The sequence below is a fragment of the Salmo salar genome, chromosome ssa18 (genome assembly GCF_905237065.1).
Source record: "Salmo salar chromosome ssa18, Ssal_v3.1, whole genome shotgun sequence".
NCBI classification, from domain to species: domain Eukaryota; kingdom Metazoa; phylum Chordata; class Actinopteri; order Salmoniformes; family Salmonidae; genus Salmo; species Salmo salar.
Window position 1 is genome coordinate 58,198,524 of NC_059459.1, and position 27,823 is coordinate 58,226,346.

General features: G+C 42.8%; 1 protein-coding gene across 2 annotated transcripts in view; it reads left to right on the plus strand.

Annotated features, from left to right (window-relative positions):
• Positions 1 to 27,823, plus strand: part of LOC100136445 (solute carrier family 2, facilitated glucose transporter member 4) — a 41,424-nt gene that overhangs the window by 9,844 nt on the left and 3,757 nt on the right. For both annotated transcript variants that reach the window (XM_014155686.2, XM_014155688.2), the window contains exons 3-6: positions 16,515 to 16,675; positions 26,906 to 27,030; positions 27,225 to 27,340; positions 27,517 to 27,679. In XM_014155686.2, the coding sequence (XP_014011161.1) occupies positions 16,515 to 16,675; positions 26,906 to 27,030; positions 27,225 to 27,340; positions 27,517 to 27,679 (565 nt within the window). The remainder of the gene's footprint in view (positions 1 to 16,514; positions 16,676 to 26,905; positions 27,031 to 27,224; positions 27,341 to 27,516; positions 27,680 to 27,823) is intronic.

Genomic DNA, 27,823 nt, shown 5'->3' on the forward strand with positions numbered 1-27,823 from the left:
CGGTGTTTTGGAGCAGCCTCTGGAATAACTTTAATTGCCCTGGGGGGTGCGAACAAATGATCCAATTTGGAAAAGTCGTATTTCTGGTCGTAATTCTGGTGAGTTACTGCCGCTCTGATATCCCAAAGTTCTTTCCGGCTGTATGTAATAACACAAAAACAATTCTGGGCTAATAATGTAAGAAATAACTAAATACTGCAAAGTTACTTAGGCACTAGAAGCAGAGCTGCCATATCTGTTAGCTTCATCTTGCCTTTTCATCATGGAAGACAGTTGGCTTAGCTCTTTCTACTGGAGTCTGTAGCTCCTGCATGAACATCCCAGCTAGCACATAATGTTCTGAGAACCATATATTTCTTAGAACTTCGTGAGAGCGTGGTTGTCCTTTGGTGGTTTTGAATACAACCTTCCCTCAACTTTCTGGGAATGGTGCATGATAGTCGCTTGGCTTTGGTACATTCTCAGCACATTTAAGGAACTAAAAAGTTCCTTAAATTCCTAAAAGTTCAAACATGGTTATATTTAATTTACATTTTGCTAATGTTCTTGGAATGTTCTCCAACTGGTTTGAAATTGGGAATGTTTTAAAATAGCTCAGAGAGCGTTAAGAAACAACATTCTTCTGTGGGAATTTCAGTACTTCAGAATAGTGTTTCCTACAGGTTTCCTCATGGTTCTATTTAAAGTCATGTTCTCAAATTGTTCCAAGAACGTTAAGTGTGTTCAGCTGTGTTGGCTGCACCCACTAATTGGCAACACCTGATCTTAATTTGTGCTTTGTTTCCTATGAAATGGACTCTGTTTTATTAGACTCAAATTAACAGCTTTGTATGTGTACAAAAACATGCTATGCTAGCTCCATCCTGGTGGTGCAGAGGACTAATTCTATGGATAGAGAACAGAAGATTATACATTTGAATCTCATTGATGCCATGTCACAATAAAAAAGAAATGTGTTTGCATGATTAAATGCCTAAGGAAATACATTTACCATGTGTCCTAACTGTGCTTGGAGTTCAAAACAGTTAACCCAAAATAAGCTAGCAATGTTATTACAGGTCTTATTGAAACATTCAGTGAAGTTTTATGGAAGTTATTCAATAACCTATCATTTCTGTTCTCAGAGCGTTAATAAAACCTCACAGGAAGACTTAAGGAACCAGAGTAAAACGTTTTCAGATCCTCCCTGCAACCTAAAAATAAATGTTCCCAGAACAGGCAATGTTGTATAGCACACTGTATTACTTATACAACTAATATAAGGACAGGACATGAGATGGGAGTAGAAATTAATGTGGGCATTGTTTAATGTGTTTCACAGGAAGAACATTCCAAGCGTTTTTAACGTAGGTAAGCAAGGGGGGTTACAGGTGCACTAAAGGGACAAAACTAGAATATTAATACACAACATATTCCTCCCCCTTTACCTTTGATGACTCATAAGGAAAAAGTTAATATTCACTGTTTTGCCTATTGTTTTCTTTTTAATATAATATTTCAGAATAACCCTTTCTAAACTAGGGATAGAGGGTAGACTGCCTCAGTCCCCAGACTTAACCCTGGGGTGTATTCTGCCCCAATGTCGGAGGTTAGTCTGAACTAAATAGTCAACCTGTCAGGGGGTCGTCTTTCTCTTGCAGGGTAATGACGACATACAGGTGAGTCTACAGTCACATTATCTATGAGTCTGAGTGGTGATGGTGTATGCCCAGACTGGGGTGCAACAGTACCCTGAGTAGGCACTCTGACTGGTTCAGTTGAGTCTGGAGCACTTTCCACATTTGTAGGTTGCTGCAGTGGATGTTCAGGTGATAGCTTGTAGTCATGGTAGGTCTCCAGTAGCTGATCTTGGTTTGTCACTTGACATGAGTCCTCTCTGAGGTTGGTTCCTGGCAACAGTTGATCCACGTGTCTCCTCCAGATGATGTTTTCCGGTGTGTGAACTGTGTAGGACACAGGCCCTGTTTGTGCAACCACTGTGGCTGGTATCCACTTTGGACCTTTGCAGTAGTTCCGAGCAAGAACTCTCTTTCCAGCTATGAAGCTTCTGTCTTTTGCTTTGCTCCGTCTCTCCACCTGTGCTCTCTGTTGTGTCTGTACAACCTGTTTCGTCTTTGGAGATCTCAGGAGGTTGAGTCGCATGTGAAGCTGTCTTTTCATCATGGCTGACGCAGGTGCCACTTTGGTTGTAGCGTGGGGAGTGTTTCTGTAGGTTAACAGGAAGGTGTTTAGACGCCGATTGAGGGAGCTGTTCCCTTGTGAGGATTTTAAAGCTTGCTTCATCGTTTGGACAAACCTTTCAGCAAGGCCGTTCGTTGCAGGGTGATACGGCGCTGACTTGATGTGCTGAATTCCATTTGCTTCCATGAATGACCGGAACTCTTCAGACACCAGTTGGGGGCCATTATCACTAACGAGTTGCGTTGTCAAGCCGAAGCGACTGAAGATTGACCGTAGCTCTTCGATGGTTCTCTCCGCTGAGGTGCTCTTCATCACTGTGACCTCAGGCCATTTGCTGTGTGCGTCAACTACGACTAAGAACATACGATCCTCCAGTGGGCCTGCATAGTCTATGTAAACTCGCTGCCAAGGCTCCTCTGGGAAGTCCCATGGGTGTAGTGGCGCTAGCTGAGGCATGTTCCTCATCTTTTGACATGCAGAACATGACTTGACCTTGTCTTCGATAGCTGCGTCCAGACCTGGCCACCAAAAGTAGCTGCGTGCAATCTCCTTCATTCGCACCATGCCACAGTGCCCTGAATGGAGTTCTTCAAGCACCTGCCTTCTCAGTGGCGGCGGTATGATGACTCGAAAACCCCATAGCAAGCATCCGAACTGAACTGTGAGCTCGTTTCTCCTCACTAGGTAAGGTTGTAGGCTGTCCGACATCTCTCCTTCTTTTCCACGAGTGACAATGTCCACGACCTCAGACATCACTGGATCAGTGTGGGTGAACTTTTTCACTTGGACAGATGTAACTGGGGCGTTCGTCACTTCCTTGAAGTAGAAGATTTCAGCCTGGGAGTGCTCAGTGTGTGCGACAGGTAAGGGAAGCCTTGAGAGGCCGTCTGCATTGCAGTGCTGCTCAGACCTTCTGTACTTGATATCGTACTGGTGAGCAGATAACAATAACGCCCATCGCTGCATGCGGCTGGCTGCAAGCGACGGAATGCCGGTGTGGGGACCAAAGATGGAGGTGAGGGGTCTATGGTCCGTCAGCAGTGTGAATTGTCGGCCAAACAGAAACTGATGAAATTTCTTAACTCCAAACACAATGGCGAGTGCTTCACGCTCTATCTGTGCATAATTGCTCTCGGCTTTACTTAAGGTCCGTGATGCGAAAGCAATTGGCCTTTCTTCACCTGATGGCATGATGTGTGAGACAACTGCACCAACGCCATAAGGCGATGCATCACATGCCAACTGTAATGGCAAGTTGGGGTTGAAGTGGGTTAGGGCCTCTGACTGAGCTAAGGCTGTTTTCGCTTTCTTGAATGCCTCCTCACATCTGTCTGTCCACTTCCACTGTTTGGTTTTGTTCAAAAGTTCATGCAGTGGCTTTAACATGTTAGCTAGGTTTGGCACAAACTTTGCGTAGTATGTCAGTAGTCCTAAGAATGATCTCAGTTGACTCACGTTCTGTGGGGATGGAGCTTCCACAACAGCCTTCACCTTCGATGGCGCCTTGTGGAGCCCCGAACTGTCGATGACGTGGCCCAGGTACTCAACAGAGGGCCGGAAAAACTCGCATTTGGCCTTCCCGGACCCTCAGACCGTACTCCTCCAATCTCTGTAGTGTAGCGTTCAGGTTTCTCAGGTGCTCCTGCTCGTCTTTGCCGGTGATGAGTAGATCATCGAGGTAACATTGGACCCCAGTGAGCCCGCTCAGTATCTGGTCCATAGCTCTCTGAAACAAGGCCGGAGCTGAAGTAATTCCAAAAGGAAGCCTCCGGTACCTGTACAGTCCTTTGTGAGTCACTATGGTCAACAGTTCTTGTGACTCTTGGTCCACATGCATCTGTAGATAGGCCTGACATAAGTCTATCTTACTGAATTTTTGTCCTCCAGCTAAACCAGAAAAGAGGTCGTCAGTGAGGGGTAGTGGATATTTTTCAGCAGTCAAGACTGGGTTAATGGTGACTTTGAAATCACCACCAAGTCTGAGTGATCCATCTTTTTTTATGACTGGAACAACAGGTGTAGCCCTTTCACTAACATTCACTGGATCCAATACTCCACTCTCGACTAGTCTGTTTAGCTCAATTTCAACTTTTGGTTTTATGGCGTATGGGACAGGTCTAGCTTTGAAGCATTTTGGCTTGCTGTCTGGTTTCACGGTCAGTTTAACTGTTATGTCCTTCATACTGCCAAGGTCTCCTTTGAACACATCCGTGTGTTTCCTCAATATCCCTTGTAGGTTTGTGTCCTCTTTTGCAACCATGTAAATTTTCTGCCAGTTTAGTTTGATCTTTTCCAGCCATGTGCGTCCTAGCAATGCTGGATGGTTGCCTTTCACATTCCAAGCGTTTTTAACGTAGGTAAGCAAGGGGGGGTTACAGGTGCCCTAAAGGGACAAAACTAGAATATTAATACACAACAGGCAAAATGTTAACTTCCGTTCTCAGAACGTTTAAAAAACTTTACATTTTACCGGTCAGGAAACGTTTGGCTTCGTTCTCACAACCAAAAACATACATTCCATAACTTCCAACGAACCAAATGTGCTAGCTGGGTAATGTTCACTGAAATGTAGCTAGTTACTTTGTATGAATGAGCTAGAACCATGGCCCTAAGCCAATAGCTGACCTAATTGTTACACATTTCACAACTGGGTGAGAAGGTTAAGCATCTCAACAGCATTTCAATGTTCCATCTCACATTTAGTTGAACATGCTGATGGCTGTAAATATACCTGTGACAGGTTTTAATTTGAAGGGTTTTATCGATGTAGAGTCTGAGAGGGGCACGTGAGGGAATAAAGTGAGTTGACATTTACACAGACGTCCCCTTGATTCTACCCACCTAAGCCTGGTCTCATTGTTTCATCTGATAAAGGGCAGAGCCTGGTCTGAGAACAGCGTGAGTGAGTTATCACATAGGAGCTGATCTGGGAATTTAAGAGCTGATCTGGGAATTAATACCTTTAGGATGACTAAAACATGCTTACTGTTGCCATGGCACCATGAGGTCGAAATATTGAAATATTGATCATTTATTTGACCGAGACCCGCGCCGACAGAAAGAAGCATCAATCTCAGATAAAGCATCCGAGCTAGTGAAACAGCGCTCCTCTGCCTCAGTATGTGTAGACCATGTATCTGATGCTGTCTGGACAAAAAGGAGTATGGCATGTCATACTTTTTTCTGGCCAGACAGTATCAGATACATGGGCTACAAACAGTGCATTCGGAAAGTATTCAGATCCCTTAACTTTTTCCACATTTTGTTACGTTACAGCCTTATTCTAAAATGGATTAAAAAATTATAATAATCTCATCAATCTACACACAATACCCCATAATGAGGAATCAAAACAGTTTTTTTTTTTTATCTGTGCAAATGTATTATAAATAAAAACAGAAATACCGTATTTACATAAGTCTTCAGATCCTTTGCTATGAGACTCGAAATTGAGCTCAGGCGCATCCTGTTTCCATTGACCATCCTTGAGATGTTTCTGCAACTTCATTGGAGGGAGGTGACCAAGAACCCGATGGTCACTCTGACGGAGCTCTAGAGTCCCTCTGTGGAGATGGGAGAGCATCTCTGCAGCACTCCACCAATCACGCCTTTATGGTTGAGTGGCCAGATGGAAGCCACCCCTCAGTAAAAGGCACATGACAGCCCGCTTGGATTTTGCCAAAAGGCACCTAAAGGACTCAGACCACGAGAAACAAGATTCTTTGGTCTGATGAAACTATGATTTAACTTTTTGGCCTGAATGCTAAGCGTCATGTCTGGAGGAAATCTGGCACCATCACTAAGGTGAAGCATGGTGGTGCTGTGGGGATGTTTTTCAGCTGCAGTGACTGGGAGACTAGTCAGGATCGAGGGAAAGATGAACGGAGCAAAGTACGGAGAGATCCTTGATGAAAACCTGGTCCAGAGTGCTCAGGACCTCAGACTAGGGCGAAGGTTCACCTTCCAACAGGACAGTGACCCTAAGCACACAGCCAAGTCAATGCAGGAGTGCCTTCGAGAGAAGTCTCTGAATGTCCTTGTGTGGCCCAGCCAGAGCCCGACTTGAACCCGATCAAACATCTCTGGAGAGACCTAAAAATAGCTGTGCAGCGACGCTCCCCATCCAATCTGTCAGAGCTTGAGAGGATCTGCAGAGAAGAATGGGTGAAACTCCCCAAATTCATACCCAAGAAGACTCTAGGCTGTAATCACTGCCAAAGGTGCTTCAACAAAGTACTGAGTAAAGGGTCTGAATACTTATGTATGAGTAAACTGCCACTACCATCCGTACTATTGGCCAATGTGCAATCACTGGAAACTAAAATGGATGATCTACGATTAAGACTATCCTACCAACGGGACATTAAAAACTATAATATCTTCTGTTTCATTGAGTCGTGGCTGAACGGATACTATAGAGCTGGCTGGGTATTCCGTGCATCGGCTTGACAGAGAAGCTATGTCTGGTAAGACGAGGGGCGAGAATGTGTTTCTATTTGTAAATAACAGCTGTTGCGCGATTTCTAATTTTAAAGAAGTCTCGAGGTATTGCTCACCTGAGGTAGAGTACTTCATGATAAGCTGTAGACCACACTATCTACCAAGAGAGTTCTCATCTATATTATTTGAAACTGTCTATTTACCACCACAAACCAATGCTGGCACTAAGACCACACTCAACGAGCTGTTTAACCTCTCTAGGGTATGTGGGACGAAATCGTCCCACCTACTCAAAAGCCAGTGGAATCCCGTGGCGCGTTATTCAAATACCTTAGAAATGCTATTACTTCAATTTCTCAAACGTATGACTATTTTACATCATTTTAAAGACAAGACTCTCGTTAATCTAACCACACTGTCCGATTTCAAAAAGGCTTTACAACGAAAGCAAAACATTAGATTATGTCAGCAGAGTACCCAGCCAGAAATAATCAGACACCCATTTTTCAAGCTAGCATATAATGTCACATAAACCCAAACCACAGCTAAATGCAGCACTATCCTTTGATGATCTTCATCAGATGACAATCCTAGGACATTATGTTATACAATACATGCATGTTTTGTTCAATCAAGTTCATATTTATATCAAAAACCAGCTTTTTACATTAGCATGTGACGTTCAGAACTAGCATACCCACCGCAAACTTCCGGTGAATTTACTAAATTACTCACGATAAACGTTCACAAAAAACATAACAATTATTTTAAGAATTATAGATACAGAACTCCTTTATGCAATCGCTATGTCCGATTTTAAAATAGCTTTTCGGCAAAAGCACATTTTGCAATATTCTGAGTAGATAGCCCAGCCATCACGGCTAGCTAATTTGACACCCACCAAGTTTGGCCCTCACCAAACTCCGATTTACTATTAGAAAAATTTGATTACCTTTGCTGTTCTTCGTCAGAATGCACTCCCAGGACTTCTACTTCAATAACAAATGTTGGTTTGGTTCAAAATAATCCATAGTTATGTTCAAATATCCTCTGTTTTGTTCGTGCATTCAAGACACTATCCGAAGGGTAAAGAAGGATGACGCGCCCGACGCGTTTCGTGACAAAAGATTCTAAATATTCCATTACCGTACTTCGAAGCATGTCAACCGCTGTTTAAAATACATTTTTATGCCATTTTTCTCGTAAAAAAGCGATAATATTCCGACCGGGAAACCCTGTTTACGTTCAAAGACAGAGAAAATAAAAACAAATAATTGTCAAAGACTCCAGTCACCCAAGTCATAGTCGGTTCTCTCTGCTATCGCACGGCAAGCGGCATTGGAGCGTGAAGTCTAGGACCAAAAGACTCCCTAACAGCTTCTACACCCAAGCCATAAGACTGCTGAACAATTAATCAAATGCCCCCCCCCCCCTTTGTTTTTACACTGCTGCTACTCACTGTTTATTATCTATACATAGTCACTTTACCCCTACCTACAAAATAACTTGAATAACCTGAACCCCTGCACATTGACTGGGCGAACGGTTTGCTGCAACAGGAAGTCCCGTGAGAAAAAAACTTGCCGCCTATAGAAATCAAATGCCCATCCAACTGATTAATTAAAGTTATGTTAGGATATATCAGTTATCCTGTTGGAGCTTTTGTGCTGAATCCACTGTGTTGTTTCAGGTGCCATGTTTATGGTCATGTCAGTGTGTAGGAAGGAGATTCCAAGATGTGGGAAGTGTGCAGGAGGGCAAGGGACAGAAGATTGTGTAGTTTCAGTGGATAAGGTTGTGTGTGTTAACTGTTGGGGTGACCATGTCGCTGGGGATCGGAAGTGTCTGGTGCGAGAGAGGCAGGCTGTGTAGAAAGTAGAGGGGGATGGGTCAAGAGTGAGGGAAGAGTAAAATTAGTAGAATTGCATGAAATTATAAAAAACATTTTTTTTAATTGTTCATCTCATTTGACCACCTCCTTCCAATGGTCACTCAAGCCATGAACTTTACAACCCTCTCATGATCTACTATCTCATGAATGATGTTGTTGATTTCTAAATTGCTTGTCTTTTTTGTGTTGCTTTAAAGCGCTTTGAGATTCTTTATGTAATGAATAGCGCTTGAATAAATTATTAATATGACCTTTTCGGAAACAGGCTATTGTTGTCTTTTTTCTCAGGACCAGGTTTGTCCCGTTCACAATGAAGTAGAGTCTATAGGTTTTAAAAGCAACATATTAATGTCAGTGAAATCAATTAAGGATACAAACTAAATGAAATGTCGGGATAGAGGAAAGAAGACATGTAGGGATATAGAAGAGAGAGGGAGATAGGGGGAATAGAGAGACTGTGAGGATGGATGTACTATTACAGAATAGGAGATGGATAAAGAGAGCAGGAGGAAGAAATATATTGGAGACAAGAGAGGGCAAGAGCAGAAGAGAGAGTGGCCAGGGGAGCATCCGAGTAATGTCAACACGAGCCGCATGAGGAAACACACAGCGTTGCCAAAAAATACCCCCAAACCTCACACCTCACCCTGCCTCCTCGCCCTACTCACCCATCCGCAAGCCTGCACAGTCCACACATCTATCTACCCCCATCTACCCCCCCCCACATCTCAGATATCCTTAACAGCCAAGGGTGAAATCGGAGGCAGAGGGGTTTAAGGCAACGATTCTGGTGTCATGGGAAAGAGGGGCTATTTTGGGCTTTTTTTAGGGCGACACTCACAAGGTTTGTTGAGGGTTCACGCTGTGACACAGACAAGGGCGGGTGGTGTCGCGTTCGGCGAGAAACACACCATAGTGCACGTACAGCCTCCCTGAACAATATATAGTTAGATGCTCTCGCTGCAATCTAGACAATCTCTTAGATTCACTGTCATAAAGCCCCCTTCTCATAAGGGGGCATTAGTTGTGGTTTGGTGGTCATGGGGTTCTGATGTGACAGAGGCAAATATCAGAACATTTATCAGCTAATTACTAATACATCAAATATAGCAGATCATATATCAGCTAACATACACCAAATATATTAGAACATATATCAGCTAACATAGCTAATATATGTTATAATATATTTGATGTAACAGAAATAAAAAATATTAGAATATATCAGCTAACATACAGTTGGAGTCAGAGGTTTACATACACTTAGGTTGGAGTCATTAAAACTCGTTTTTCAACCACTCCACAAATTTCTTGTTAATAAACTATAGTTTTGGCAAGTGGGTTAGGACATCTACTTTTTGCATGACACAAGTAATTTTCCAACAATTGTTTACAGACAGATTATTTCACTTATAATTCACTGTATCACAATTCCAGTGGGTCAGAAGTTTACATACACTAAGTTGACTGTGCCTTTATACAGCTTGGAAAATTCCAGAAAATGATGTCATGGCTTTAGAAGCTTCTGATAGGCTAATTGAGATAATTTGAGTCAATTGGAGGTGTACATGTGGATGTATTTCAAGGCCTACCTTCAAACTCAGTGTCTCTTTGCTTGACATCTTTCGAAAATCAAAAGAAGTCAGCCAAGACCTCAGAATAAAAATTGTAGACCTCCACAGGTCTGGTTCATCCTTGGGAGCAATTTCCAAACAGGTATGCAAGTATCTATATCCACAGTAAAACAAGTCCTATATTGACATAACCTGAAAGGCCACTCAGCAAGGAAGAAGCCACTGCTCCAAAACCGCCATAAAAAAGACAGACTACAGTTTGCAACTGCACATGGGACAAAGATCGTCCTTTTTGGAGAAATGTCCTCTGGTCTGATGAAACAAAAATGGAACTGTTTGGCCATAATGACCATCGTTATGTTTGGAGGAAAAAGGGGGAGGCTTGCAAGCCAAAGAACACCATCCCAACCGTGAAGCACGAGGGTGGCAGCATCATGTTGTAGGGGTACTTTGCTGCAGGAGGGACTGGTGCACTTCACAAAATATATGGCATCATGAGGAAGGACAATTATGTGGATATATTGAAGCAACATCTCAAGACATCAGTCAAGAAGTTTAAGCTTGGTCACACATGGGTCTTCCAAATGGACAATGAGCCCAAGCATACTTCTAAAGTTGTGGCAAAATGGCTTAAGGACAACAAAGTCAAGGTATTGGAGTGGCCATCACAAAGCCCTGACCTCAATCCTATTGAAAATGTGTGGGCAGAACTGAAAAAGCGTGTGCGAGCAAGGAGGCCTACAAACCTGACTCAGTTACACCAGCTGTGTCAGGAGGAATGGGCCAAAAATCACCCAACTTATTGTGGGAAGCTTGTGGAAGGCTACCCGAAACGTTTGACCCAAGTTAAACAATTTAAAGGCAATGCTACCAAATACTAATTGAGTGTATGTACATATTTTTTTTGTCATTTAGCAGACGCTCTTATCCAGAGCATACATTTCATACATATTTTTTAATTTTTTGTTATAATTGTTCTCTTTAAAAAAATAAAAAAATAATTTGTTGCACTGGCCCCCCGTGGGAATCGAACCCACAACCCTGGCGTTGCACACACCATGCTGGCGTTGTAAACTTATGACCCACTGGGAATGTGATGAAAGAAATAAAAGCTGAAATAAATTATTCTCTCTACTATTATTCTGACATTTCACATTCTTAAAGTAAAGTGGTGATCCTAACTGAGTTAAGACAGGGCATTTTTACTAGGATTAAATGTCAGGAATTGTGAAAACTGAGTTTAAATGTATTTGGCTAAGGTGTATGTAAACATCCGACTTCAACTGTACATCAAATATATTGGGACATACATCAACAATCAATCATAAACTCAGCAAAAAAAGACATGTCCCTTTTTCAGGGATGTCCCTGTGTTTCAAAGATAATTCGTAAAAATCCAAATAACTTCACAGATCTTCATTGTAAAGGGTTTATACACTGTTTCCCGTGCTTGTTCAATGAACCATAAACAATTAATGAACATGAACCTGTGGAATGGTCGTTAAGACACTAACAGCTTACAGATTGTAGGCAATTAAGGTCACAGTTATGAAAACTTAGGACACTAAAGAGGCATTTCTACTGACTCTGAAAAACACCAAACGAAAGATGCCCAGGGTCGGACAACTGATCATCCTCGCAGTGGCAGACCACGTGTAACAACACCTGCACAGGATTAGTACATCTGAACATCACACCTGCGGGACAGGTACAGGATGGCAACAACAACTGCCCGAGTTACACCAGGAATGCACAATCCCTCCATCAGTGCTCAGACTGTCCGCAATAGGCTGAGAGAGGCTGGACTGAGGGCTTGTAGGCCTGTTGTAAGGCAGGTCCTCACCAGACATCACCGGCAATGGCACAAACCCACCGTCGCTGGACCAGACAGGAATGGCAAAAAGTGCTCTTCACTGACAAGTCGCGGTTTCGTCTCACCAGGGGTGATGGTCGGATTCGCGTATATCGTTAAAGGAATGAGCGTTACACCAAGGCCTGTACTCTGGAGCGGGATCGATTTGAAGGTGGAGGGTCCGTCATGGTCTGGGGCGGTGTGTCACTGCATCATCGGACTGAGCTTGTTATCATTGCAGGCAATCTCAAAGCTGTGCGTTACAGGGAAGACATCCTCCTCCCTCATGTGGTACCCTTCCTGCAGGCTCATCCTGACATGACCCTCCAGCATGACAATGCCACCAGCCGTACTGCTCGTTCTGTGCATGATTTCCTGCAAGACAGGAATGTCAGTGTTCTGCCATGACCAGCGAAGAGCCCGGATCTCAATCCCATTGAGCACGTCTGGGACCTGTTGGATCGGAAGGTGAGGGCTAGGGCCATTCCCCCCAGAAATGTCCGGGAACTTGCAGGTGCCTTGGTGGAAGAGTGGGGTAACATCTCACAGCAAGAACTGGCAAATCTGGTGCAGTCCATGAGGAGGAGATGCACTGCAGTACTTAATGCAGCTGGTGGCCACACCAGATACTGACTGTTACTTTTGATTTTGACCCCCCCTTTGTTCAGGGACACATTATTCCATTTCTGTTAGTCACATGTCTGTGGAACTTGTTCAGTTTATGTCTCAGTTGTTGAATCTTATGTTCTTACAAATATTTACACGTTAAGTTTGCTGAAAATAAACACAGTTGACAGTGAGAGGACATTTCTTTTTTTCTGAGTTTACATCAAATATATTGAAACATACCCAGCTTGCACATTTAGTTCCTTGAAAGTTGTGAGAACGTATGTTTTTGGTTTCACATTTGTTGTTTCCTGACCGGTTAAACTGATTTTTTTTTTTAAACGTTCTGAGAACAGAAGTGAAAATGTATCCTGTTCTGGGAACATTTATTTTTAGGTAGCAGGGAGGTTCTGAGAATGTTTTAGTCTGGTTCCTTGAAAGTTTTCCTGTGAGGTTTTATTAATGCTCTGAGAGCAAAATTATAGGTTATTTGGAGTTTTTTTTATAACTACCTTAAAGCTTTTACTGAATGTTTCAATAAGACTTTTAATAACACTGCTAACTTTTTGGGGGTTAGCTTTTTTTGAAGTCCAAGCACAGATAGGACACATGGAAATGTATTTCCTTAGGCATTAATCATGCAAACACATACCTTTTTTTTTATTGTGGCACAGTATAAGTGAGATTCAAACCTGTAATCTAATGTTCTCTGGCCATGGAATTACTCCACTGAGCCACCAGGATGGTAGGCTGAATCCCAGTCTCTTTAGCTAACATTCCACTCCTTGTCACTGCCAAAGAGACCGGCCTTTTGGCAGTCTACAACATTCAATATATGCTGGATTTACAGCGGACTTGCTCATTGGTTGTTGGAAATAATATTTTTCATTACAACATGTGGTGCCTGGAAAATAGAATTAGAATTTATAATAAAGTCAAAAACACATATTTAGCTGTTAGGCAGGTTCTATTTTGAGGCATAAAATCAAATCTAAGACGTTTTGTGGTTGGAATTACTGTATTTACTTTGAGAATTTAGACTTGAGCAAGCAACAAACAAAAAACGGTTGCTTAGCAACCAGATAACGACGTGTTTTGTGGAGGAAAAAAGTGATAAGATTTGAATATTTGCATAATCGTTGTGATTGGAGGATAGGTGTGAGGGTGATCGAATCAGCATTAAATCCTCTGTTCTCCTTGATCTCATTAATGAAAGAATGTTCATATTTGAAGATAGCAGAATGGCCAGTCTCTTTGGCACATGGCATGGAGTACAGTGAGTGGATTAGCTGAAGAAACTGGTACCCATGCTACCACGATGGGGCTAGCATGCCATGTTTTTTTAGGCATTCAAAACTGTTCATTTTAGTCTATTAAAACAGAGACCATTTCAAAGGAAACCATTTAAAATATATATATTTAACCTTTATTTAACTAGGCAAGTCAGTTAAGAAAATATTCTTATTTACAATGATGGCCTACCCCGGCCAAACCCAGACGATGCTGGGCCAATTGTGTGCCACCCTATGGGACTCCCAATCACAGCCAGACGCTGATACAGCCTGGACAAGCACTCATTAAGATCAGGAGTGGCCAATTAATGAGCGTGGACAACACACCAGAACACATTTAACAAGATAGAGGATAGAGAGAGTTTGATTGATGCTGAGAATGGAATGTACGTTTTTAAATAACATTCTCAGAGCGTTCTCTGAATATTACTAAAGTGTTCTTGTAGTTTTTATTGAAAAATGTCTTAACATTCTCGGAACAATTTGAGAACATGACTTCAAATAGAACCACGAGGAAACCTGTAGGAACGTTATGCTGAAGTACTGAAATTCCCACAGAAGAATGTTGTTTCTTAACGTTCTTGAAACAATTTGACAACATTCCCAATGTCAAACCAGTTGGAGAAAGTTCCTAGAACGTTACCAAAATTGAAATGAAATGTAACCATGTTTGAACTTTTAATCAAACGTTCTGTTAAAGTAATGAAATATCAATAAAATAATGTTTTTAAATGTGCTGAGAATGTTCCAAAGGCAAGCAACTATCCTGCACCATTTCTAGAAAGTTGTGGGATGGTTGTTTGCAAAATAACCATAAAACAACCATGCTCTCACCAATCTCTAAGAAACATATGGTTCTGAGAACTTTATGTGCTAGCTTGGGTACTGTGTATCAGATATTATTCATAAAATATATAGGTACATATATCAACAGTATATTATATCAAATGTAGAATCAGTTTCATGCTGCATATATTGCATTTTGTGTAGACAGCAGTATCATTCAACTCCTCATCTGACAAGTTAACAAATCTATACTGAACAAAAATATAAACGCCACATGGAACAATTTCAAAGATTTTACTGAGTTACAGTTCATATGAGGAAATCTGTCAATTGAAACAAATTAATTAGGCCCTTATCTATGGATTTCACATGACTGGGAATACAGATATGCATCTGTTGGTCAAAGATACCTTACAAAAAATGGTCCTCAAAATGCGCCTCAGGATCTCGTCACGGTATTTATGTGCATTCAAATTGCCATCGTTAAAATGCAATTGTGTTCGTTGTCCATAGTTTATGTCTGCCCATACCATAACCCCACCGCCACCATGGGGCACTCTGTTCACAACATTGATATCAGCAAACTGCTCGCCCACACGATGCAATACACGTGGTCTGCAGTTGTGAGGCCGGTTGGAAGTACTGCCAAATTCTCTAAAACAGCATTGGAGGCGGCTTATGGTAGAGAAATTAACATTAAATTCTCTGGCAACAGCTCTGGTGGACATTCCTGCAATCAGCGTGTACTGCATGCTCCCTCAAAAGTTGAGACATCTGCACATTTTAGAGTGGCCTTTTATTGTCCCCAGCACAAGGTGCAACTGTATAATGATCATGCTGTTTAATCAGCTTCTTGATATGCCACACCTCTCAGGTGGATGGATTATCTTGGCAATGGAGGTATGCTCAATAACAGGGATTTAAACAAATTTGTGCACATTTGAGAGAAATAAGCTTTTTGTGCGTATAGAACATTTCTGGGATATTTTATTTCAGCTCATGAAACATGGGACCAACACTTTACATGCTGCGTTTTATATTTTTGTTCAGTGTATATTGAGGCAGATTCTTAGGAATCTGATAGTATCTGTATTTAGATACAGACAGGGAATGAGTCAGACAGAGGAACAGATGGAGTTAGTCAGGTGAGTTGTGTTACGAGAGAGGCCTTACAACCGACGTGCCCCCGCTGGTATTTACTCTCTGGTCATGAGTCCTGGTCCCTTGAACCTCTTTACACATGAGCCAAAACCTTGAACCCTGTGCCATCTATTAACCAGGCGAAATCTTGAGGCCCAAAAGAAACTCTTGACTCAACAGTGCTACTCATTGAAAGTCAATCCATTGAAGACAATCTATTTGCGTTAAATTCTTGATTTTGATAGACCATTTTGACAGACCATATTGGCAAGAAGCACATAGTATTGAGTGGTGGTTATACCCGGCCTTCACAGAACAGTTTGTCATTGTATTCACACAAAGCACGTCTCTCTCTGTTCCATTGCCAAAGCATTTATCTCGAGGAAGTAACACTTTTGTATACACTTACCTTGATTCAGTATATGTGGCCCATGCCATGCGGGAATCAAACCAAGAACTCTGGTGTTGAAAGGATGCACAACGCTCCAATTAACGGAACCAATTTGAACAAAGCTCATAAAGACATTTTGTCTTGACATTGTTGTCTTCCTGGCCTGGTCCCAGATCTGTTTGTGCTGTCTTACCAACTCCTATGATCCCTGTCATGCTAGGACAGTACAAACAGATCTGGGACCAGGTTACAGTCTTCCTGCTATAACTAAGGAAAAAATGTTAGCTCTATTGGATGGCTCATCTGTCTCCTCATTGTCTTGTCATGGTCTCATCTCATCTCTCTTCTCCTGCCTTTCCAGATCATTGAGGCGGACTACAATGCTACATGGGTGCACCGGTATGGAGAGCCCATTCCCACCGCTACACTCACCACTCTGTGGTCACTGTCGGTAGCCATCTTCTCTATAGGAGGCATGATCTCTTCCTTCTGTGTGGGCGTCATCTCAGAATGGCTGGGCAGGTAGGGGAGATGATACACTCACAGACGAGAGAGCGGACGCCCAGACACGCGTGTGTATGCATGCACACGCTAGGGTGACCACATTAAAAACCTCAAACCTCAAAGACAACAGGATGATTTTGCAGGACATTAACTGGATAGTGTTGCCTACATGAATGAAACATTTGGTAGTATTTGCATATGCACAGAAGCAGATTTAGGTATGGGCAACATGGGCAGCCGCCCGGGGGGGGGGCAAGATGGTGAATTTGACATTTGCGAGAGCGGTTTTCTATTGCTCGTTTGCACGTCACGTCAATGATATCATGTCACCGTGTGGGACTGTGGGTCAATTAACCTTGTCGGAGTGGGCGCCCTGATTCTAGTTTGTGAGCTAGGCAGGCTACTGCCTGGGAAGGTCTCCCACTCAGAAGTACAAGATGGGGAGGGTTGGCGGTGGTAGGTTGACCTCAGGTCTCCCCACTGGAAGCCCAAGGTAGGGGGAGCGGGGGAATCTATCAAATAGCGCACCTCTAACTTTGTACAGTACTAATGCAATTAGTAAAATCAGTCACACTACAAAATGCTACCAAATAAACCACAATTCATTCATAATACTGTGAATATATAGTTTCACAGACATATTGTTGCATTTTTTTCTGGTTTGTGCGAAATCATTAAGAATAATATAATACCAGTCTGCACACCACCAAGGTGAATTGGTTTAGTCTTGACTCTTGGTTGACAGTGTTGGGGGATGGGTAATGTATTGATGCTCGAGTGCCAAATCAACACAAATGGATAAGAAAAGGTCTAAGCCATCAGGTGCCCAGTTTAGGAAAAAGAGGAGAGAAGAAGAGGAGAAACGTGTAAAAGATAAAGGTATGCAGCTATGTCATATCTTTATGAGTATAATATTATGCATGTAATGAAATAGGCTAGTATAATACTTATGTTTGTTAGGCTATGTTACTATGTTGCTTGCTTTGCTATTTTTATATTTTATTTATTTAACCAGGCAAGTCAGTTAAGAACAAATTCTTATTTACAATGACGGCCTAGGAACAGTTGGTTAACTGCCTTGTTCAGGGGCAGAACGACAGATTTTTACCTTGTTAGCTCGGGGATTCGTTCTCGCAATCTTTCGGTGACTGGCCCAACGCTCTAACCAGTAGGCTACCTGCCACCCCTATTACACATAGGGGGACAATATTCCGTTTTCTGTCCAACTAGCTTACATAACATTGGATATAATTTCACACAGTTTTATCATGATAATGTGTGTAGCCTGCAGCAAAACGATTACCACCTAACTAGCACATTATTGATTTGGTTAACTTTTATTGAGGTGACATCATTAAGGTTTTCTGTGATTGTATTGACTAGGTCCTGAGCTCAGTAAGGGGAATTTGCAATGCTGTAGGCTAACTTAAAATACGTCTATATTATGCTGATATTTTGTATCTTGTGTGATATAGGAGGTTGTATGGTTCATTTGGTTCCTATTCTGAAAGTTTGATAAATTGTGCATAATGACATGTATATTTCATTGTGCAACAAATGTATTTCGGGTGTCAGACTCATATACAGTATTTCAATGCAAATTCAGGGGAACTTCTGAAATATTTTGGAGCACCCTCTGGCACTGGCCAGGATGAGGAGGCATCTACCTCATTAGCCACACAGGCCTCTTCAGAAATGATCTCGGAGCCTCAAGATGAGGAGCCATCCACCTCCTCAGCCACACAGGTGTCTTCACAAATGTTGTCTGAGACTGAGGATGAGGATGAAGACCCATTTGCTTCCACTTCTCCCCAGCAGGATTCTTCAGGTGTGTGTGTGGGTACACGCACATGTGTTTATGTGTGCGTCCCTGCATAACATAAACAAAATAAATAATTTCCCTTTTGCAAAGTTTTAAGTTTCTATATTGTAGGTAACAATGATGATTTTATTGTTACTGGGTATGTATGTGGGATGTTCCACCACTATAAATTCTGTAAATAACGTGTGTAAACTAATGCCCATTAGAAATGCCTGTAGCAGCATCCCTACCAAATCCTGCTGCTGAGGATGAACCACTGTCTACAGACCCTGCTGATTGGCCTTCAGTTCTGACTGACAGAATTCGGACACAACTCGTTTGCAGAGGACCAAGTGAGGTACCACCTAACTTTGTTTTCCCAAGGAATGAGAGTGATAGAAGAAGTCGCCACCACCAGTATTTCAGGAAGACCTTGCTGAGTGGTGAAGAATCCCTAGAAGTTGGTTGGTGTATTCTGAAAGAAACAACAGCCTCTTCTGCTTCAGCTGCAAACTATTTTCTAAGAAGAAAATGTAGTTAGCAAACTCAGGACTGACAGACTGGAAACATGCAAGTTCTTTGCTGACTTCACACGACAGCAGTCCAGAACACCAAAACTGCATGAATGTCACGTTCATTGAATAAATAAGCGGACCAAGGCGCAGTGTGAGTAGAGTTCCACATATTTATTAAAGTGAAACTTACAAAACAACAACAAAGATTTAACGAACGTGCCAATACATAGCACACATAGGCACTAACTCTAAACAATATCCCACAACGCAGTTGGGAAAAGGGACACACTAAGTATGATCCCCAATTAGAGGCAACGATATTCAGCTGCCTCCAATTGGGAACCATACACACACACCAACACAGAAATAGAATACATAGAACCCCCCTAGTCATGCCCTGACCTAAAACACCATAGAGAACCACGAGGGCTCTCTATGGTTAGGGCGTGACAGTACCGCCCCAAAGGTGCGGACTCCGACCGCAAAACCTGAAACTAGATGGGGAGGGATAGGGTGGGCAACTAGCGTTGGTGGCGGCTCCGGTGCGGGACGTAGCCGGGCTGAACACCGTGCCCGGACTGGGCACCAGTGCAGAGGAATGCTCCGGCCATGGAGCGGGACTGGACGCCGTGCCTGGACTGGGCACCGGCGCAGAGGAAGGCTCCGGCCATGTAGCGGGACTGGACACCGTGCCTGGATTGAGCACTGGCACAGAGGAAGGCTCCGGCCATGGAGTGGGACTGGACGCCGTGCCTGGACTGGACTGGGCACCGGCACTGGAGACTCAGGGCTGGTGACACACTCTTCAGGGCGAGTGCGGGGAGCCGGCACAGGACGTACTGGGCTGGGAAGGTTCACTGGAGGCCTGGTGCGTGGAACCGCCACAAGTGGCACCGGCCTGATTACACGCTCTTCAGGGCGAGTGCGGGGAGCCGGCACAGGATATACCGAGCTGGGGAGGCGCACTGGAGGTCTGGTGTGTGGAGCCGGCACAGGTGGCACCGGACTGATGACACGCTCTTCAGGGCGAGTGCGGTGCAGAATACACCTAACCAACATCTCTCTCCGATCTCCCTCCAACAGCTCCATCGACTCCCAGACGGTCTCTCGCTCTCTCCCCGGCTCAGCTGACCGCTCCTTGTGCCCCCCACATTTTTTTTATTGGGGTTGCCCTTGGGCTCTTTGTGGCTGCGGACCCCGGCGTCGTCGCTGTCCTCCATTACTCCTTGGCGTCTCCCGCCAAGGGTCTCGCTTCCCCCCAGTGTTTCCTCCCATGTCCAACTCACCCTTACCTCCTGGGCACACTGCTTGGTCCTGTTATGGTGGGATATTCTGTCATGTTCATTGAATAAATAAGCGGACCAAGGCGCAGTGTGAGTAGAGTTCCACATATTTATTAAAGTGAAACTTACAAAACAACAACAAAGATTTAACGAACGTGCCAATACGTAGCGTACATAGGCAATAACTCTAAACAATATCCCACAACGCAGTTGGGAAAAGGGACACACTAAGTATGATCCCCAATTAGAGGCAACGATATTCAGCTGCCTCCAATTGAGTTTGAGTTTGAGTTTATTTTATTTTTACAGGGACAGTGCACATTAATCAACATTTCAATAAAAGTGGGTGTGACAATGAAACATGGAAAGAACTGGCAATGAGGATAAAAAAAGGGAAACAATTGATAAGCACGAGATGGCACTTATGGAGGCTGAGAGGATAAGATGGAGAGAGGTGTTGACACATCTGACTGCTATTGTGCAGTCTCTGGCAATTAGAAATCTGGCACTGTACTCTCCATCATATGGACATTTCCTCAAATAGGTTGAACTGATGGCACAATTTGATCCAGTCATGAAAGAGAACCTTAACCGTGTCCAAAAAGGGACCTCGAGTCACACCACCAGCTACCTTGGCCACCAAATACAGGATGAACTCATTGATTTGTTGAGCAGCAAGGTCATTTCAATAATGGTGAGTGACATCAAGCTGGCAAAAATATTCTCTATCATTCTAGATTGCACCTCAGATGTCAGCCACACTGAACAGTTTTCAGTTGTGATTAGAATTGTGTCACTGAAGGAGGAGCCCCACATAAAGGAACATTTCATGGGGTTTTTGGAGGCAGAGGAGTCTACAGGCCAACATTTGGCATCCCTGATTCTCAAAAGATTAGAGGAGCTAAAAACAAAGGTGTCCAAGCCAGACTCCTGGAAATGAATCCAAGAGCTCTATTTGTGCCATGTGGGGCTCACACATTGAACCTAGTTGTGGCTGATGCTGCTAAAAGTTCTGTCGATGCCACAGGTTACTTTGGCATCTTACACAAACTGTACACCTTGTTCTCAGCCTCCACACAGCGATGGGCCATCCTGAAAAAACACGTGGACATCACTTTGAAGATGTGGACTGAGACACGGTGGGAGAGTAAAGTTAAGAGTGTCGAGCCACTGAGGTATCAGGCAGCAGCAGTGAGAGAGACACTGATTGAGGTGAGGGATCAAACCAAAGACCCTGTGATAAAAATTGAGGCCCAGTCCTTGTCAGAGGAGGTGGGATCATACATCTTCAGCATCTGTACAGTGGTGTGGTATGACATCTTGAGCCAGATCCAACATGTGAGCAAGCTGATGCAGTCTCCCAGTATGCATTTGGATGTTGCAGTCAGTCTTCTCAGAAAGACAGAGAGACGTCTCAGCAACTACAGAGCATCAGGCTTTATGACTGCACAAACTTCACCCAAGGATATTTGCGAGGGTATGAATGTAGAGGCAAAAAAGGCTGAGGTCCACAAAGCGTCACTTTTCATACGAATCATTTGATGAGCCTTTGACTGATGCCCTGAAGAAGCTGGATGTGACATGTGTCAATGTCGTTGTTGATGCTGCAACAGCCCTTCAGGAAAGATTTTACACATTGGAAAATTTGGGAGAGAAGTTTGGAGTGCTGTCAACCTTCCAAAGTATCTCAAATGAGGAGCTGACAGAACAATGTGAGGCCCTTAGTATAGTATGACACTGCACTATAAAGAACACTCAGACTTGGATGGCAGAGAGCTTGCACAGGAACTGAAGAACTTGTCTGACTTGCCATCAAAGACCATGACCCTGCTTGAGCTGCTGATATTTATACACGATAGGGAGCTCTCAGAAATGTATCCAAATTTGTGGACTGCTCTCGGAATTTGTCTTACTCTTCCATTGACCGTAGCTGAAGCAGAGAGGAGCTTTTCGAAGCTGAAGCTCATCAAATCCTATCTGAGGTCCACCATGTCACAGGAACGCCTTAGTGGCCTTGCTGTCATCAGTATTAACCATGCAATTGCTGGGCAGATTTCTTATGACAATGTAATTGATGACTTTGCATCAAGGAAGGCAAGAAGGTCAGGGTTTAGATGGCAGTTGTGCAATTTAGTTTTTGTGTTTCTTGTTTGAAGTGCAATAGTGGAATAATCAGGTTATCTTCTTTACAAGTGTGTTATTCTATTTGTGTATTTATGTGATATAGGATTTGTGCAATTTCAGTTTGTGTTTTTTGTTAGCAATAGTTCTCTCTCTTTCTCTCTTTTCTCTTTCTCTCTTTTCTCTCTTTTCTCTCTGAGAACCTGAGCCCGAGGACCATGCCTCAGGACCACCTGGCCTGATGACTTCTTGCTGTCCTCAGTCCACCTGGTCGTGCTGCTGCTCCAGTTTCATAGCCTGCGGCTATGGAACCCTGACCTGTTCACCGGATGTGCTACCTTGTCCGGACCTGCTGTTTTCGACTCTCTCTCTCTACCGCACCTGCTGTCTCTAACTCTGAATGATCGGCTATGAAAAGCCAACTGACATTTACTCCTGAGGTGCTGACCTGTTGCACCCTCTAGAACCATTATGATTATTATTATTTGACCCTGCTGGTCATCTATGAACATTTGAACATATTGGCTATGTTCTGTTATAATCTCCACCCGGCACAGCCAGAAGAGGACTGGCCACCCCTCAGGGCCTTGGTCCCTCTCTAGGTTTCTTTCTAGGTTCCTGGCTTTCTAGGGAGTTTTTCCTAGCCACCGTGCTTCTACATCTGCATTGCTTGCTATTTGGGGTTTTAGGCTGGGTTTCTGTATAGCACTTTGTGACATCGGCTGATGTAAAAAGGGCTTTATAAATACATTTGATTGATTTATTGATAGTGTAATAATTTGATTCTCTTTTTTATTTGTATTTATACAATTTGTTTATATTTGTCTTTGTTACTTCTTTTTGATATTTACGAGTTTTCCTTTTTATATATTTTTATATTTATATAGTTTTAAATGTTAGGATTATTTATTTGTGTTGTTCCAAATGTCTGAATAAAAATTACAGGTTGTGCAGAATGGTGCTTTTTTGGGGGGGGCAGGAGCGCTGAAGGGAGCCATACATACTCGAACTGCCAATGCATATGCATTTAGATCTTCTTGAATGACTGTTTGGTGAGCAAATTAGAGCAGATGGTCTTAAACTATATAGCCTCTGTATTTTGTTTCAATCGATGATCATGATACCTAGCAGGCGCGTGCTGTTAAGTTTTTGCCGCATGATATTTTTTGTGGGGACTATTCTGCTAACCAACTTAAAATCTCATAAGAAATTAGTGGTGTTTTTGGTGTAACAGTAACCTTATACTGTGCTATTATATTTTGTTATGTTATGTAGAATACTAATGAATCATTATGGGAACTTCCAATACATTATTTCAGCTTTTATCTAACTTTACTAAACGAGCACCATTGTGAGAAGTGGCTCCGGTGTTCTCTGGCAGTACTACACCCACAGATATACATTTTTGCTACACCCCTGCAGGCCGCAGCACCAAACGAGCAATTGAAGCGAATCCAACTCGTTTCCCTTGCACAAAATTTGGTGGTGCAGAACCGAGAGACAACATGTGTGGATGTTTTATGAAAATCTGTTTATATTTGGCCACGGAAACATTTGTGGTTGGACTCGTGGAATGTTAAACAGTTAGGATGAGATTGAGTAAAGTACTGCAAATATGTTGAATGAGCAACTAATGGGCATGGGAGCCTCACACGTTTCACGAAATGTCCTTATATCTTTCGGTCTAATATGGCTATTTCCTTAATTCTGTAGCTCTTCATCAGAAGCACGCTTTTTGTAAGTAGTTAGGAGGCCTAACTGTCCTCCAAGTTTAGCCGAAATTTATTCCGAAAGGATTTGAGACATATTGGTTGACCATAAGCCTATATGACGTTGGCCTTCGTCTCGTCTTGCACTGCGCAAAATATCATATCTAAACGATTGGAGAAGTTTAACATCACCATTAAGCTTAGGCTACCACATCATTATGATATCTATGCATATATTTTCATAAGCGCAACGTGACTGAAAGAGACAGGTTTGGAATATCTGATTTAAATAAGGGACAAAGATACTTTTTTAAAAATTGGTGGTGTTTGTATTTGTTGATAAAATGCGGGACATGATTATTTGGTTGCGGGACAAAGGGCATAAATGCGGGACTGTTCCACACAATCCATGTCCCATGCTTACATGCTGGGCTGGTTTGGACACACATAGACCTACACACACTGACATACCCACAAAATGCACGCTTGTCAGCACTGCAAAACATACACATGTTATGTACATTCCCATGTACACATGATAGATGAATGTTCTCACTTACAGACACTCAGTACAAATCCAGCTGCATATATATACAGTTGAAGTCGGAGGTTTACATACACCTCAGCCAAATACATTTAAACTCAGTTTTTTACAATTCCAGACATTTAATCCTAGTAAAAATGCCCTGTCTTAGGTCAGTCAGGATCACCACTTTATTTTAAGAATGTGAAATGACAGAATAATGGCAGAGAGAATGATTTATTTCAGCTTTTATTTCTTTCATCACATTTCCAGTGGGTCAGAAGTTTACATACACTCAATTAGTATTTGGTAGCATTGCCTTTAAATTGTTTAACTTGGGTCAAACGTTTCAGGTAGCCTTCCACAAGCTTTCCACAATAAATTGGGTGAATTTTGGCCCATTCCTCGTGACAGAGCTGGTGTAACTGAGTCAGGATTGTAGGCCTCCTTGCTTGCACACACTTTTTCAGTTCTGGTCATTATGGCCAAACAGTTCCATTTTTGTTTCATCAGACCAGAGGACATTTCTCCAAAAAGTACGATCTTTGTCCCCATGTGCAGTTGCAAACCGTAGTCTGGCTTTTTTTATAGCGGTTTTGGAGCAGTGTCTTCTTCCTTGCTGAGCGGCCTTTCAGGTTATGTCGATATAAGACTCGTTTTACTGTGGATATAGATACTTTTGTACCTGTTTCCTCCAGCATCTTCACAAGGTCCTTTGCTGTTGTTCTGGAATTGATTTGCACTTTTCGCACCAAAGTACATTCATCTCTAGGAGACAGAACGGGTCTCCTTCCTGAGCAGTATGACAGCTGCGTGGTCCCATGGTTCCCTATAGATAGTGTCAGTCAGTTGGATCCAACATAGTTCCCTTTGGAGAATGTCAGTCAGTCAATCAGTCAAACAATCAGAATGGGTACAGTTAGGACAAGGTGTTCCTCAAAAGGCAGAGGTCACAGCTGCTGAGTAAGGAAGACTGAAACAGTGTTGAGGTGTTTCAGACTGTTTCAAACGGTGCCCCTGTCCCCTCTGCTCCACTAGGCTTGGGTTTCTCATGCTGTGTGGCAAGAAACACTCTTGACGTGTAAATATAACCAAGTTGAAATGAAAAAAATCTCACTTCTCAGCTTGAAATACCACAATCTGCACGCATCAAATTGCTAGCTTTCCTGTGGCGCAGCTGGCTAAAGGTGTTTGATGTGTATGCGAGACTGAGGTTCCAATATTGAATAGCAGTGTGGGCTCATGAGGAAGGAAGCTTTACTGTTGAGCAGCAGCATGAAGTCTGTTACAGAACCTGTCTCTGTATTAGCAGGTTTGGTACACACACTATACTGGAGGAATGCTCTGTCTTCTATGCATTTCACACACATAAAGTGTGTTGGAGTATTACAAAATTAATGAAATTCGCTATGCCATTCTTAACCTCTAAAAGTTTAAGCAGTTGGGGGGGGGTTCTACTAAGCTACCATATGGAATTGTTTTTATGATAGTCATACCATGGCTCATTTAGCTATTTGATTTAGAATTGTATGACCCCTTTAGGTATCAACAAGAAATAGAATAATATTATTTGATCAAATATTGAATTTGGACTTTACTACTATAGCCCATAGAAACGCATTGAATAATCCATTCATAAATGGCAAAAAAAGACAGTAAAAAAAATGTATCATAAAGAATAAGGTTGTGAAGTGTCTGTCTTATATCTAGGAGATCTTATATCTAGGAGATCTTATATCTAGGAGATATGAGAACTCCCTCCATACTTCCATTCAGTTGTATGGGTTCCCTTTAGACGAGTCCCTTGACACTTGTGGGGGATGTAGAGCAAAACGGAGAGCACCATCGTGTTCGTGCGAGTCTCATATTAGTTTTGTAGGCCAAACTGTTCGTGAGAAGACCGATTTTCGGTTTGTCTCATCATGGTCTGACAAACACCGCTATAGCTCAGCCACTTTCCACCGCAGACGTGGAAGGTCGACAGACGGATGCGGTGGGTTGAGAGGCAGTACATGCAAAATCTGTTAGCTCCAGTTTAAATTGGCGGATTTTGATGGGGAGTTCATTATTATGTTACTTAGATTGACGAACGGGTGACTCTTAAGGATTAACAATAGCTGTTCCTTGTAGAAACAAAATATTTTTCTTTGTAACAGTGTCTGTTTTGTGATGTAAGTCTGCCATCTAGAGGACACATTATGGAACTGTCAAAGGCCTATAACCACGATTATAGTGTTTCTATAAACTATGACTACTAATAATATTAAAACGTATTTATTCCTTTGTACTCTGTCAGGAGGAAAGCCATGCTCATAAACAACTTGTTTGCCTTCATCGGAGGAGGTTTGATGGGCATGGCCAAAATCAGCCGGTCCTTTGAGATGATGATCCTGGGACGCTTCGTCATCGGTGCATACTGTGGTGAGCACTCATCCTGTAGATTTAAATGATACTTTTCAGTGGTGTAGTAGATAGACTATATTATTTTCTATGAATCGTACTGAAATTCCAATAAGCGGTGAAATAGTTAATAGGAATCACTATCGCTGCTCATTTTTGTCTCCAGACCTTGGCATACCAGTTTCTGAACCTTAGCCTAATGATCTTTCCTCCAGGGTTGGCATCAGGGCTAGTGCCCATGTATGTGGGGGAGATAGCGCCTACAAGTCTACGAGGTGCTTTGGGCACGCTCCACCAGTTGGCGATCGTCACAGGGATTCTCATAGCACAGGTACAGAAGCTGAGCTTGCACAATGTATTTAACAACATGACAGTGAATCTTGTTTGTTCTACACAATATATTTCTATCTGAACCTGCATTAATGTTCTCTCTCTCCTATCTTCATCACGCTTCTCTTTCCTTTCCTCTCTCCCTTTCCCTCTCTCTTTTTCCCCCCTCATCCCTAGGTCCTAGGTCTGGAGTCTTTGCTGGGCAGTGAGGAGTTGTGGCCAGTGCTGGTGGGTGTGACCGTTCTGCCCACTGTCCTGCAGATGGCGCTGCTGCCCTTCTGCCCCGAGAGCCCTCGTTTTCTCTACATCATCCGCTGCCAGGAGCACCACGCCAAGAGCGGTGAGGATCAAGTCACGGCCGGCCACGTCCTAACACTTTTTAGTGGCCTCCTTTCCTCCCTTATCTCCTTTCCTATTTTTGATTGATTGGAGAGGACTACAAGTAGATCAGGGGCAGGGATTGAATTACAAACACACCCCGAAA